Genomic DNA, 15,814 nt, shown 5'->3' with positions numbered 1-15,814 from the left:
GTATCATGACTTGAACGTTACAAGTTCGGGTTTGATAAAATCGGATAGGCCATTTTCGAGTAATCGATGCGCAATTGTTGGAAGGACGTTGCAATATCCCAGCAAAAACCGACCCATTCCTGTTACCGAAATACCGGTACTGAATAATTATAAGTACCGGTATTTTCGGTACTGTGCAAAGCTTTTGATGAGCAATATTATTAACCTAACCTTTCAGCACATATAGAAGCCTGTTTCAAACATCAGCCAGCACGGTGGCATTATAAAATTAGCGCATATAACTCCCGTTGTACGTAACTGAATATTTTAACTATTTATACGAAAATAATTACAACGATCTTTCATTCGTGCATTTTGAACTAACATGAATAGAATAACAATTGATTTGTTTTTATTTGGAATGTCCTGTAAGCAACATTCGGGTTGTTTCTAATTATTCACTATATCCCCAAATAATATGTTTCGGTCCTAAATCACGCCTACATGCATTTTACTGTTAAATATTAATATATAAAAGAACGAACGCCGACTTAGTACCTAAGCTCGATCCGAATAGAGCACATAGGGATCTGAGCTGAGTTTGTAATCAGTGTTATTTCATTATATGTGATTCGCATCCAAAGCCAGGTAAGAAGGGACATGTTTAGTTACCTGAATTCTCACAACATGAGCTGTAGGAAATACATGTGAAAAAGTTTCTTTAATTAATGGACTTCAAGTCTCCTTCAGTTCGATATTATTTCTTTAAAGAACTCCAAGTTAGTGTGCGGGGCAAATCGTCGTACCTTGATATACACAATAATATTGGCTTAAGCGATGGTGTGTTCCGTGTTGTGTTACATGAAATTGCTCACAATGATGTTCCCAGCCTCGGTTAAGCTTCTGTGAACGTTGGTAGTACCACACTATGCCCACGATGTAGCCACTTCCGTGACGATTATCGCCGTTACCAGCTTTAGGAACTGTTCCACCAAGCGCACGTTTGGTCTAATACGAATTTGTTTAAAGCCAGTCGCAATGGTGATTCTCGTAGTAGAAACACGTTTCACTTTTGTGGTTTTCTGGTTTCACTGCTCAGCTGGAGGAACGATACTGTACTGTTTGTGCAGTGGATAAGCAACTAAGCAGTACAAATTGATTGCTATTTATTGATAACTATAGCAGAGCATTTTTTTTTTGCTTTGGGCGAGATTAGAAGGTAGACTGAAGCATTTAAAAGCTTACCAATAAAAGTATATTTTTAACATTTTTTGTCGCTTTGTTTTTTTTTGTATTTTGTATTATTTTGTATTTGAAAACATTCCAGTACCGGTACTGAGGAATACAGTACTCATCAAAAAGGGTTACTTCTAGGAATTCTAGACAGAATGAGATAAACAAAAACCAGCAGAAATTTAAGAAAGTGAAAAAAGTGGAGCAGAAGGAGAAAGAAAAACCTCCGTCTCGTCAGAAAGCGCCAACGAGGGATGCAGTACTCATCAAAGCCAATGACGCGACGAGAGTAGAAGGTGTGCAGTGCTCCTCAAGAAGGTCAGAAAGGACACAAAGCTGAGGGAAAACGTGATAAGAACTGGGCGTACGCAAAAAGGTGAGATGCTGTGTTTCAAGAAAAAATTCGCCATTTTATGAATAAAAAGCCCCCTTAATTGAAAAATTATCCCTCAAAAAAACTCAACGTAGGGGTTAGGTATTATTGAAATAAATCGGTCAAGTAGTTTTTGAATGGCAGATAACACCGCAAATCGTGTTTTTCCAGAGACGTTCCACAAAAAGCTTCATCACCAAGTCGCTTGTAGATATTTGTGCATGATTAAATTACAAAATGTTATTGAAATGATGTAGAATAATGTACAAAAGTTTCGATTAATTCGCTTCACCCATCTTTCTAAAAAAAATGATTAAAAAACTGATTTTTTACGCTGGAACCCTAATCCCCCCTAAAAGCATTAAACCCGGAGACGGCGATTATGTGCAAGAACACGACGGAAGACGACCTGAGAGGTGCACTGAAGCAGTGGTGAAACCTGGGCGAGGTGTACATAACGATCCGACTGAAAAAGGGGTACGACGGAACTCAGATAGCGACAAGGCAGTAAAGGTAGGTAAAGTTACGGTTGGATGGTCGAGATGCCTATTGAGAGCCGCCACTCGAGTGAATAAAAAAGTGGGAAAATACTTCAAGTGTTTGGGCTTTGGACATTTCGCAGGGTCTTGCAAAAGACCCGGATAGTTCCGGGATTTATTCGAAATGCGGAGATACAGGCCATCTTGCGAGAGACTACACGCAAAGGCCGAAAGCATGCTATGCACTCCAACGGACGGAAATGACCATCAGACAGGTGGCCTCAAATGACCTGCCTATAAGAAGGCGATCGCAGGCCAACGGTAATGGACAAAAACAAAGGGTGACGTCGCTTTGAGTGCAGAGCCGTGTCAAATCCCCCTTGATAACGGAAACTGGGTGGTGGATAGATCGGGAACGGCTGCGATAGAAGTTATGGACAGAGTACCCATTCAAAAAGTGGTTGAACGCTCATACGAAGGCTTCGTGACGCTCAGTGCGCTACGCGCTGCTTGTCTCAGACCCAGAAAGCGGGCTCAGAGACTATCGCAGCCAAATAGAGAGGAGTGCAAGGTAGCGTCTCGGGAGGCTAGGGCCGCGGGAGATCAAACTTAGCAAGTCAGATTGCCACAAGGAGCTGTGCCGAGAAGTAAACGCTAATCCCTGGCGCAACGCGTACAGTGTCGTGATGGCGACAACGAAGGGCCCATCAACGCCAACCGAGGGTACGTTGAGGATCTCTTCCCGAAGAACGATCGAACTGTCTGGCCACCAACACCGTACGACGAAGAAGAAGGATCAAACACGGCCGATCGGAAAGTGATCAACGATGAGCTTGCAAAAGCATCGATGCGATTGAAATCAAAGAAATCCTCCCCTGATGGAATATCAAACGTGGTACTGAAAGCTGCGATCCTGGACATTCTCAGAATGGTGCTGCAGAAGTGTCTAGATGAAGGTAACTTCCCCAAAATATGGATGGTACAGAAGCTGGTATTGCTGCCGAAGCCAAGGAAACCACCGGGAGATCTGGCGTCGTATACTACCCATGATCGTTAGCTGGATACACTCGGAAAAGAATCATTCTCAACAGGCAAATGAACAATTGGAACCATTTTGAAATCCAAGATGGCGACTTACGGTTGAGTAATATTCACGACGACCCTAACAATATGGAAATTTAAACCGGAATTCGCCATTTTGGGTTTCAAAAAATCTCCAGATATCGATTTTCGTCATGTACTAGTCAACCACGTGCCGAAAATACCCATATTGTTGAGGTAATAGAGAATTTATCGAAACCGGAAGTCGTTTCAGTGTATTGGGTGCTTAAGTGAAGAGCAATTGAACATTCTGTCAGATACGCTGTTTGTAAATTATTCGTCAGTTTGTGAAAAGTTTTAAATGATTTTGTATTTGGAAATAGGAAACAAATATTGAGTATTGAAAACAATACGAGAGTACTCGTCAGAACATTCCATACACACAATCGTTTTAAAATTAAGTAAATTTATTAAAAGAAGATATATACTGATGTTTAACCCTCTAAAGCAGTGGCTACACCACTGCTGAGATTTGATAAAATCCCCACAATTGCAAAATACTGCTCTTCCTGCTTCCAATATGTTCTTATGGTGTTGACACTCGAACAATTAAATCGCCAGTATTTCCACAATTAAAGAACAGGGGTTCAAACAATCACAACATCAATGAACCACGAAATGCAAATTAAGCCCCGCGCTGATACCTACACACACACATATACATATTGACGAAGTATCGCCTTCACACCGAAGTCCTCAATAATTGCGCCAAAGTATCCGAAGCGGCAGTGGCACCTGTCTGACTGCATTCAGGTACACCGAATATTCGACGGGTTCAATCGTGTTGCCATCTGCCAATTACCCTGTACCACCCTGTGCGAACTTGAGTAATAGCTTGCCGATATTAATGTACAATAATTTAAACATTATTTTTTACGACCAACTCCAGACAATTTACTGCCGCCGACCAGTGTTTGGCCTCCCTCAGCACGTGAACCAATGAATCGCGATGAGCAACCCATTAATCACGCGTAAATTCAAAATTATCCTCGAAAGAGGTCTCAATTCGGGACCATCCGTGAAGGGATCCAGTACATGACCAAAAGTCGTTTCATCGCCAAGTGTGTGACCGGTAGAATGTTTTAGAAAACACTGAAAAAGTTGACGAATGCCCATCATTATCTGGCTGTCCGATGATCATAATGTAATTTTAACTTTATTTATATTTTGTCATAATGCTTCTGGGCTGCCGAGAGACAATCACTAGAACGGACACGCTCCATGACAGCCATCTGTCATCACCGCAGAGGTCTGGTCGGTTGAAGCCGACGGACAGCGCGACAAAGCAAATGCAAATAGGTGGTGACGTCCTGTGCCGTGATAAAGTGGTAATTAGCATCGATAACGAATTCTCTTCCAACCATTCGTGAAACCTTTACACCGCTTCTCAGTGGTCGCCACCGTAAGGTCCATAATTCAAGAACTCCTCGGTACGATTTTTTTTAGACACATTCGCCCGAAACCCGGTCATGTTATATTGAAATATGGCATATTGATAACATGAATAATGCAAAGCGATCGCGATGCACTGGTCCGATAGCTATATTTAACTAAACGGACGGCATTTGTGACGGAGACCTCGTACCTGTTCCAGCCGGCTGACAATGTTTTGCATATTCTGTCACATAGTGATGAAGTCATATTTTATCGCTTTAGGTACGTGTTTCTCCATTTCACTCACCTGGGAGATGTCTTTGATGCTCAGTGTTGTCCCGGGTCGGGAACAGAGGTACGCCAGCAGCACATCCTTCCAGTAGGATCGGTACGATATCAGCCCGAGGTCGGATAACGGTTTTTCCGGAGAACCGATTTTACCCTCCACTCGGGTCAGCAGGTAACCTGTAGTGGAAGAAATTAAAAAAAACGATTACGTTACCATGGATTTCAAATATATTAGAAAATCGCTGCGTTTCCGGAAAGGGTTGACACCACGAGTTAAAACGTGATTTAACGCTATCTTGATGACAATTTTCTAGTTGCAAATTATTATAAGAGGCCATACACTAATTACGTAAGGGAATAGGGGGGGAGGGGGAGTTACAATTCATCTTACGAATTCTTATCTAAGGGGGAGGGAGGGTTTGTCCTCTCTTACGTAATATCATAAAACAAGTATGAAAAATGAAATCAATATGGAAAATATTATTTTCATAAGAAAAGGGTACTATTTCTTATTTCTGCTATGAACATGTATATTACACAAAACGAGCATATATTGTACATCATGATCAAGGAAGGGCGGACCTCGAATAAAAGTATTTTCCGGCAGGATATGATTCCTAAATTAGTTATGGAATATTATTGATTGCTGGCAGCGTGAAGAGCGACTTAATTGTCGATGGTGTTGGAGCAGTTACAACAATTTCTTGACTCTTGATGGTACATTGTTCTGTTCAGGAACTCGAGTCACCATATACCTTACAAGTTTGGAAGTGTTGATAGGGTAAAGACCTAATTTTGGCCCCATTAGGGAGAGTGCCACACTATTCTATTAATTACGCAGCCTATATTCGTTGAAATGCGCATAAATTGGCATCAGTATCCTTGCTTCGTTCCCAAGAACCAATATAATAACAAAAATGTCCTGAAAATGGGGAAATACTTCTGTTTGAGTGCCACTAAAACTCGAATTGAATGCTTCTATTTTTGCACTACCATTTGAGCCAATGCGCTGAACAAAGATGGCAGACGCTGCTCTAACTAACGGCTTCAAATGGGTAGGGCGATAATAAAAATAGGACGACAATAGTCTCCACACCCTACCGTGTTATTAGGCTAACATCCTTTTTCCAAATTTTCGCTTCCGCAAAGTAGCCGGAAAATGTTCTGCCATGCGATTGTCAAAGATCGGAGCTACGCGTACGATAAGCGTCACAGTTGGAACTCAGAATTAATTCCCACCAGGAGAGATTTTACATCACAAGGAACTATTTCCGAATATAGCGGGGTTTCTGAATATCTCCCAGCAGTTATTCTGAAATTTCTACTGGGCAAAATTAAGGTCCTAATAAAATTATTGCTGATGATTACAGTTGAATTTTGTCATTAATTTTCTTGTAATAATTCTTTAAGTACCGTTTTCGCTATCTTTTTATTTAATTAATTATATGCTTTTTTAATTACGAAAATCATGATAAGATCTTACGTAGGGGGGAGGGGGAGTTCACCAAAATTTTACAAACTCTTATCAGGGGGGAAGGGTGAGGTGAGTTCTAAAAAAGCCTTACGTAATTAGTGCATGGCCCCTAACATGTTTTAACCCTTAATTTTTCCATTCTCAGCTGACATCAGTGTTTTCCAAGTAACATATCTTGTTGCTGTGTTGTAATTCCAAATTTCTTATGTCGTTTTTCATTGAAAAACACCGGGGTAGTGGATTGAACTGTTTTTGCGCTTTCTAGCAGAAATGGGAATGAAACACGTCTAGTGGCCTGCTCTTCTGCTAGAAAATGCAACACCACTGCCCCGAAGTTTTCCAATGAAAAACCCCATTACTACCAATCATGTTGAACATGCGCATGAGCATAATGACTGTATAATTCGTAGTTGCTACTACGTGATTGACCAGAACAAGCGAAATTGCACAGAGAAACAACGAACGGGGCCTGGGAGTAGCTATCCGTCCGAGAGTTCTATACTTTAAAATGCCAATAACGGCGCTAGCCACGTCCTTACAGTGTTAGTGGAAAGAAAGGAATGTTAGTGTAGCAAACGTTATTATGGGGACTGTGTATACTTCTGCATCTCCACGTTTGTCACGGGAAGGAGTTTTTGTTAGTGGAATGGCGTAAAGAGTTACACAAATCTGGATTCACCTTGATAAGTGATAGGATCTATGCAACTCTCAGCAGTTTTATCATGTATTTTTTGCTCTGGGCAGCCGGCTGCCGAGAACTTATGACTTATCGTTTATTGAATTAATTTGGAAATGCTCGGTTTGTAAAAAACGGAAACTTCAGCTCCGGGCAGTCGACAGTAGGGAGTGTTGCTTATGTTTAACTGAATCAAGCAGTATGTGAACAATTTTATTGTTCCACGTTCCGTTATTCTGGCGAGACACAATATTCCAAGAACAATACTATATAATAAAAAGCGATGACATTTACTGTCTCGAAATATTTTTTGATATAGATATGATAATACCTATGGAATTGAAGATTTCGTAATACAAGTATTATTATCGTATATACTCTTTGCTTTTTTTCCGAGGGTTGTCCTACTGGAGCTGTAGAGCTAGGTTCTCGGAAGGGCTCCCCGTCAGAATCACATACTACAATTTGCAGACGAGACAGGCAATGTCGCCCAATAAAACACTGCATTAGGCCAATTGTAGCGGGCTGTGATTCTGAATGTGATATTCATTGTACGGTTCAGGTATGTACGGACGTAGGGACTCGCGATCGCATGTATCATCGCGAAGGGTTCGAGTATTTGTACGTTAACGTGTTCGATCGCGTGTACGTTTGTATGTCGCATGTGCTAACGTGTATGTAACTTCGCGTGCATAAAATCTATTTTATAACCGTGTGCATTTCGCATATTCGCGTGTGTTCTTTGGATAATCGTGCGCGGACCGTGAATCTAATACTTTATATTTGGTGTACGGCTCAGATGCTAAATGAAAGTGAGATCTTCCATATCACGAGTTCCCGGCGATGTCGCCGTAGAGCGTGTGGTCTAGTGGATATGAGCTTTATTTTTTTGATTGGTCCAACTGAATGTATGGACCTAAATTACTAGAATGAAGGCTAAAGATTTCCGGACGTGACCGATTCAAGATAGCACGCGTTCGCGGTTTCGCGTTCGTAACTTTGTAAGTACTAACACGTTCACATAATTACCGGAGTGTTATCAAGTTTGCGCGATCGCGGGCATAGGTGTGCGTAGATGATCGCGAAGGGCTTAAGCGTTCGTATGTTGACGTGTTTGTCGCGTGTGCTCGCGTGTATGTGACTTCGCGTGTATAAATTCGATTTTGAAACCCTGCGGCCATTGATATATTCGCGGACCGTCAGTCTGATATTTAGTTCGGTGTACGGATCACATTCTGACAGGGAGTGAGTTATCCCATTTCACTAGAGTTCCCGGTCATGTCGCCATGGAACGTTTTGTCTAGTGGATATGGGAGCGATTTTTTTTAATTTTTCAATTTTATTTATTTCTTTTTAAATTAACATGGACCTAGACTGTTAGTACCGAGGATAGAGACTTGTAACATATTTGCGTGTGTTGTGTGTTCTTGAATGGTCGCGCGAACCGTGAGTCTGATATTAAATTTTCGGTGTGCGGCCAGAATTCTGGCAGAAAGTGATATCCCTTATATCGATAAGGTTACCGGTCATGTCGCCATGAGACATGCCGCCCAATAGGTATATGCGTATTTGCCCAATTGGTCCAGCTGAAGGCATGGACCCAAGTTTCTGGGATCAAGGGTAGACCTCCGGACGTGACCGATTCGCAATCGCGTGCGCGAGGGCATTTTTGTAGGTTCCCGCTTGAGACCGCGTTTGAGAATGTGTGAGTGTTAAGACGTTCACTATCACCATCTTTGCTGACCCAGCTGAAGGCGGGAGTAGAATGGCAGTATAGGATTTGAAAAGAAAAGATAAAAGACAATATATGAGAGACGCAATAGATTAGACAGGTACAAGATACAGCTAAAGTTATGATCATCACATGAAAGACACACATTAGTACTTCAAACACTGCTAATACTTGAATAGCCAACCACCACACATAGCACATCCTTTCTCAATTATCTATTTGTTACTAGTTGATTGTTTTTTTTTTTTTTTTTCAATTTGTTTATTTGATAAGGCACGTATGCGTTAGCTTAAAGGTGCCATTTTTTCATTGTTTTACATTTTGAATTTCTTAAAACTAGGGGGATACACATTTCAATATTATTTTGTTTTATATAATAAAACTAAAAAAAAACTACAGCTAACTTATACATATAAAAGAGGGTATAATATAATATTCGTAAGATTTGGGGGACGGGTCATTTGTGTGTTCTTTGTATAGTAATTCACTTTATGATTTTTAGAAGGGAGATTGTAGAAAAAATAATTATTAACTAAGCGGAACATTTTACAAGCTTATTAACTAGAGATAACTAGAAAGAGTGGTTCAAGATTAAGGGGAATTAATTAGGACTATTTTAAAGTAGTGGTACTGTTGCGCATTTCTTAACGAGATTAAATATTGTTCAACTAAAACTAGAAGATAGGGGGGCACATAAATTTTGGGAAGATATTCAGGGGAGAAGGGGGTGAAGTCATACATCTGTGTATCAGAGACATGGGAGGGTGGGTGGACAAGGCTGAAGGGGGGGGGGGGGGGGGTGAGATATAAACTTTCAGTTTCCGGCATCAGGAATTAACGGCCAGGATTACAGATTCGAATGGATTGATCAACTAACACTAGAAGATAGGGGGGCACATAAGTTTTGGGAAGATATTCAAGGGGAGAAGGGGGTGAAGACATACATCTGTGTATCAGAGACATGGGAGAGAGGGTGGACAAGACTGAACGGGGGGGGATATAAACTTCAGTTTCCGGCATCAGGAATCAACGGCCAGGATTACAGATTCGAACGGATGTATCAAGTATTGGGACGCCGGGCGGTTTTCCTCGAGCCGGCAGGGGTTCCTCCAGACGATTTCGTAGTACGGCTCAGATACGGATCGGGAACACACCGCGCTGCGCGTGTGATGTTGTACTGTAGATCTCGTGTTGTTGGTTCATTCGACAGATGTTTTGTCTCGTCTTGGAGTCGTATCAAACCATCGTTGGGGTACGGTAGGCGGAAGAGGGCACTTCTGGGAATGATAAGAGAAAAGATAGGGGCATTTAAATTTGGATATTGATGGTTTTGAGGAACGTGTATATAAGGGACATGTAGAGAATATCGCGGCTTGCTAGTACATCTCGAACCGGGACATTGGGTGATCTTCCTCGGGCCCGAAGGGAATCGAATAGTTGAGATCTGGCAGAACAGTACTCGGCACATGCCCAGACAACATGTTCGATTTCGTGATAACCGTTGCCACAAGCGCAGATACCGCTATCCACGAGCCCAATACGCCGGAGATGTGCGTCCAGCGTGTAGTGATTGGACATGAGCCGAGACATCACGCGAATGAAATCCCGACCCACATCCATCCCTCTGAACCAAGGTTTCGTCGATACCTTAGGGATTATCGAATGTAGCCACCTTCCCAGTTCACCATTGCTCCATGATGTTTGCCAACTTTCGAGGGTTCTCTGATGAGTAATACTGAAAAATTCGCTGAAGCTAATTGGTCTTTCATATATGTCACCTCGCAAAGCGCCCGCCTTAGCTAAAGAGTCCGCTTCTTCATTACCTGGAATGGAGCAATGCGAGGGAACCCAAACTAAGGTAATCTTGTACGATCTTGCAGACAAAGCACGCAGGCGCTCCCAGATTTTCCCCAGAAAATATGGAATGTGCTTTCTAGGTTTCATTGAACGGAGAGCCTCGATTGAGCTGAGGCTATCCGAGACAATAAAGTAATGATCGGTGGGCAAAGTATCAATGATCCCAAGGGTATACTGAATAGCAGCAAGTTCTGCGACGTAAACTGAAGCAGGATCATTGAGTTTGAATGAGGCGGTGAGGTTTTGATTGAATATACCGAAGCCAGTGGAGCCGTCGAGGCTTGACCCGTCGGTGTAAAACATCTTGTTGCAGTCGACTTCTCGAAATTTACTATGAAAGATGCTTGGGATCACTTGCGGGCGTATGTGATCCGGGATTCCACGAATCTCTTCTTTCATGGATGTGTCGAAGAAAACAGTTGAATCAGAAGCATGAAAGAGATTGACACGGTTGGGATAGTATGAAGAAGGATTGATATTTTGTGCCATGTAATCGAAGTACAAGGACATAAATCGGGTTTGAGAATTGAGCTCGATAAGCCTTTCGAAATTTGCAATTACTAACGGGTTCAAGATATCGCATCGGATGAGCAATCGATATGAGAGTTCCCAAAATCGATTTTTCAGCGGAAGGACGCCCGCCAGCACTTCTAAACTCATCGTATGTGTCGAGTGCATACAACCCAAAGCAATACGCAAACAACAATATTGGATTCGCTCTAGTTTGATGAAATGTATGTTCGCAGCGGAGCGGAAACAGAAACTCCCGTACTCCATCACCGACAATATTGTTGTTTGGTACAGCCTGATCAGGTCTCCTGGGTGGGCACCCCACCATGTTCCGGTTATTGTACGGAGAAAGTTGATCCTTTGCTGGCACTTCTGTTTCAGATACCTAATGTGACATCCCCAGGTTCCTTTAGAGTCGAACCAGACCCCGAGATATTTGAAAGTTGAAACCTGAGCAATAGTTTGACCCATTAATTGAAGCTGTAGTTGCGCTGGTTCACGCTTCCTTGAAAATACGACTAGCTCAGTTTTCTCCGTGGAGAACTCGATACCTAGCTGGAGGGCCCAAGCAGACAAATTGTCCAAGGTATCTTGCAATGGTCCTTGCAGATCGACGGCTTTGGGACCTGTAATAGAGACCACACCGTCATCTGCAAGCTGCCTTAGCGTGCAGGAATTGACAAGACATTCGTCAATGTCATTCACGTAAAAGTTATAGAGAAGGGGGCTTAGACATGAGCCCTGGGGAAGACCCATGTAGCTAATTCGTGATGTCGATAAATCACCATGCGAAAAATGCATATGTTTTTCAGACAGCAAGTTTAGCAAAAAGTTGTTTAGAGTCGGTGAAAGACCATGCTGGTGCAGCTTCTCAGAAAGAATTTTGATAGAAACTGAGTCAAAAGCCCCCTTTATATCTAGGAAAACTGATGCCATCTGCTCTTTGCTAGCATAAGCCATTTGAATTTCTGTTGAGAGCAACGCAAGACAATCGTTCGTCCCTTTGCCTTTGCGGAAACCAAATTGTGTATCTGACAGTAAGCCATTTGCTTCAACCCAATTATCGAGGCGAAACAAGATCATTTTCTCGAACAACTTTCGGATACAGGACAGCATCGCAATCGGTCGATACGAGTTGTGGTCGGAGGCTGGTTTTCCTGGTTTTTGAATGGCAATGACCTTCACTTGCCTCCAGTCATGAGGGACAATATTACCCTCAAGAAACTTATTAAATAAATTCAACAAGCGTCTCTTGGCAGAGTCTGGCAGATTCTTTAACAAGTTAAATTTGATTCTGTCTGGCCCTGGGGCTTTATTGTTACATGATAAGAGAGCAAGTGAGAACTCCACCATCGAAAACGGTGTTTCGTTCGCGTTATTGTGAGGGGACGCGGCGCGGTAGATCTTCTGTGCCGGGGCGGAATCCGGACAAACCTTCTTGGCAAAATCGAATATCGAACGGTTTGAATATTCCACGCTCTCATTGGTACTGTTTCGGTTTCGTAAGCGCCGGGCCGTACTCCAAAGAGTGCTCATCGATGTTTCTCTCGTTAGTCCGTCGACGAACCGGCGCCAGTAGCTACGTTTTTTGGCTTTTATCAAACTCTTCATGAGCGTTTCCGCCATCGCGTACTGTCGGTAGCTAGCTGGCAGCCCGTCGTCCCGGAAGGTCTTATACGCAGCGGCCTTCTCCGCGTACACGTCTGAGCACTCTTTGTCCCACCATGGATTGGGAGGACGCCCGCGTGAATTCGCGTCTGGTACGCGTTTAGTCTGAGCTTGAATCGCGGTATCGAGAATCAAGCCAGCCAGGAACCCGTACTCTTCCTCCGGAGGAAGCTCTTGTGTCGATTCTACTTTTTCGGATATCGCGGACGCGTAGCTCTTCCAATCAATATTTCGTGTGAGGTCATACGAAACATTGATTGTATTCGGTGGCCCTGAACCGTTAGCAATATTAATTACGATTGGCAGATGGTCGCTGCCGTGGGGATCAGAGACTACCTTCCACATGCAATCTAACCGCAGCGATGTGGAGCAGAGGGACAGATCTAAGGCGCTCGGTCGCGCTGGAGGGACAGGAATCCGTGTCATTTCACCCGTATTCAAAATGGTCATATTGCAGTTGTCGCAAAGCTCATGGAGTAGGGTAGATCGATTATCGTCATAAAGGCAACCCCATGCTGTGCCGTGGGAGTTGAAGTCACCTAAAACTAGCCTCGGTGCGGGGAGGAGATCTGCAATATCGCAAAGCCGTCGGTGGCTAACTGAGGCTCTAGGGGGGATGTAGGTGGAAGCAATGCAAAGGTCTTTGCCTTTAATTCTGGTTTGGCAAGCGACAACTTCAATGCCTGGTGTCGAGGGGAGGTCGATCCGATTGAAAGAATAGCACTTTTTGATCCCCAAAAGTACTCCTCCGTAAGAGTCTTCTCGATCCAAGCGAATAATATTAAAATCGTGGAAGTGTAGGGTTATTTCTGAAGTGAGCCATGTCTCGCATAGGGCAAATGCATCGCATTTCAAATTATTTAGTAAGATTTTAAACGAATCGATTTTCGGGATAATGCTTCTGCAATTCCACTGTAGAACAGTGATTAAATCCTTGACCTCGTTCGATGAATTAGCCATCGAAGGATACAATCGCTGAAAGGAGGGGCCATTTCGCAGTGAACTGCATCAAGAATGTTTTTACTGCGGGGAGAAAGCTTATCAAGATACTTTTAAGGGGGTCAAAAATGTTTAACGCTGTAAGAATACGGTCCACAATGTCAGAGAAATTTATTAAGCCAGCACTGTTTTCTTTCTCTGGCTGAGATATGGGAACACTTGGGGTTTTTGATGTTCCTGGAAGTGCTGGGAACTCCTTTTCTGAGCTCAGGTTACTGAGACCGGGAGCGACTTGCTTCGGTTTTGCACCAGTACTTCCTTGAGTAGTTATTTTAGGGGGACCATGAAGAGACACCTTCTGGCCTTTACGACGAAGCTTGGAAGAGGAAATGTTCTTCCTTTTTCTACTACTTCTAGGCACAGCAGAAGATGTTCCCTCCTGGGGTTCATCACAGTCGCCTTCGTCAGTAGACAAGTTGGTAAAGATGTTCGTAGAGACAGGTGGCGTAGCTATCTTAAGCATTTCTGCAAAAGATCGCTTAGAGCGTCCCTGAAGGGAACGCTTAAGATTTTCCTCGCGCTGTTTGTACGCGGGACATGAAGGGAGATCATGTGGGTTTCCCCCACAGTAGAGGCACTTTTCGACATCTCTACCACAGGAATCATCCGCATGATTCCCACCGCATTTCCCACAGCGGGCTTTATTGCTACAATGGGAGGCTGTGTGTCCCAATTGTTTGCAATTAGTACAGTTCATGACCCGCGGCACAAAGAGGCGAACAGGTAGACGAACCTTGTCAAAAAGGAGGTAATTAGGCAGGGCAGAGCCGGCGAAGGTCACCCGATAAGAGTCTGAGTTGACGTATGTTTTCTTCCCGTCAGCTGCGACTGATGCTGAATGCAAACGTTTGCATTCCAGTATCTTCACTGGCTTAAGCATGGGGTCTTTGAAACAGCCAGTCCCATATTTTAGCAGGTCCTCGCAATTCAGACTCGAATCGGAAACGACCCCACTGACTTCAACCCTGCTAGCTGGAATATACACCCTGTACTCCCTCGTAAAGGGCTCGTATCCAGCAATATCGTTTGCCTGAGTTGAACTGTTAACCACCACCCGAAGCTTATCAGGCCGAATTTTCGATATTTCTGTCACGGCCGAATACCGATCCGTCAGAACTCGAGAAATCTGCAACAGATTCAAACACTTTTTTTCTTTGGTTCGAAAGAAGATCACAAATGGCCCGGTGGCCGAGCTCGGATATACCTTGAGCCGGGGAGCCGATTTTATTTCGACGTCCATCTCACCTTGAGATGAACCGCCGTCAGGGGAAGTCATTTTTGCACGGGCCTATTGCCCAGTGCACGTTATTAAGACAACCAAGAAGGGGAAACGAAAACTAATACTTAGCTTGTGTATGTAACGGTATCCAGACGGCTTACTAGAAGAACACTGTTTCACTTCACTGACCGGCTAACGGTACTCAGAAACAGAAACACAAAAGAAGGGAAAAAATACTGAAACCTCAACTAGGCGCAGAGCGTGTAAATAACCTTGAACGCGGATTAACACTATCTGTCGCTATAGAGTGTACGGACCGATGACAAAAGACTTCTATCTCGACTGAGTGCTCGATAACGAATGATGAACTAGTTGATTGTTGTTTATGAGCGGATGAATAGAAGAAAGGTAAAGAACAGAAAAAAGGCTCCTATCAGCCCTCCCGGCCTTCTCGATACACCACTATCGAGGCGTATTGTAATCAACATCTTGAAGCGGGCTTCTTATATAAATAAAATCTTGCGTCATAATGATTGGTGGATTATTAACATAAAAACTAATTAACCTCTAGTAGTAGCGCTTGGTGCAAATAGAAACCAAAAAGAGCGAAGGGTCCTTATATTTAGATATTTCTATTGAGTCTATTGTGGCTTGATGATGTTTACAATACCGTCAATCCTCCTGCGAGAGGGATAAAGAAATAGATATTAATAGATAATAGAATAGATAAGATAATAGATAACACAGAAATAGATATTACATGCATCTAAACTACTTTTAGGTGTTTGGTGATGTGGTTCACGCGGATTGGATTTCTTCAAAAACTACGTGTTTCAGTTTATTAAGTTGATC

General features: G+C 43.0%; 1 protein-coding gene across 2 annotated transcripts in view; it reads right to left on the bottom strand.

The window, feature by feature from the left end:
• Nucleotides 1–15,814, bottom strand: part of LOC131679175 (histone acetyltransferase KAT7) — a 338,305-nt gene that overhangs the window by 49,533 nt on the left and 272,958 nt on the right. For both annotated transcript variants that reach the window (XM_058959821.1, XM_058959822.1), the window contains exon 7: nt 4,847–5,004. In XM_058959821.1, coding sequence (XP_058815804.1) covers nt 4,847–5,004 — 158 coding nt within the window. The remainder of the gene's footprint in view (nt 1–4,846; nt 5,005–15,814) is intronic.

Source organism: Topomyia yanbarensis, chromosome 2 (assembly GCF_030247195.1).
Source record: "Topomyia yanbarensis strain Yona2022 chromosome 2, ASM3024719v1, whole genome shotgun sequence".
NCBI classification, from domain to species: domain Eukaryota; kingdom Metazoa; phylum Arthropoda; class Insecta; order Diptera; family Culicidae; genus Topomyia; species Topomyia yanbarensis.
This window is presented reverse-complemented; position numbering and strand designations above follow the sequence as displayed.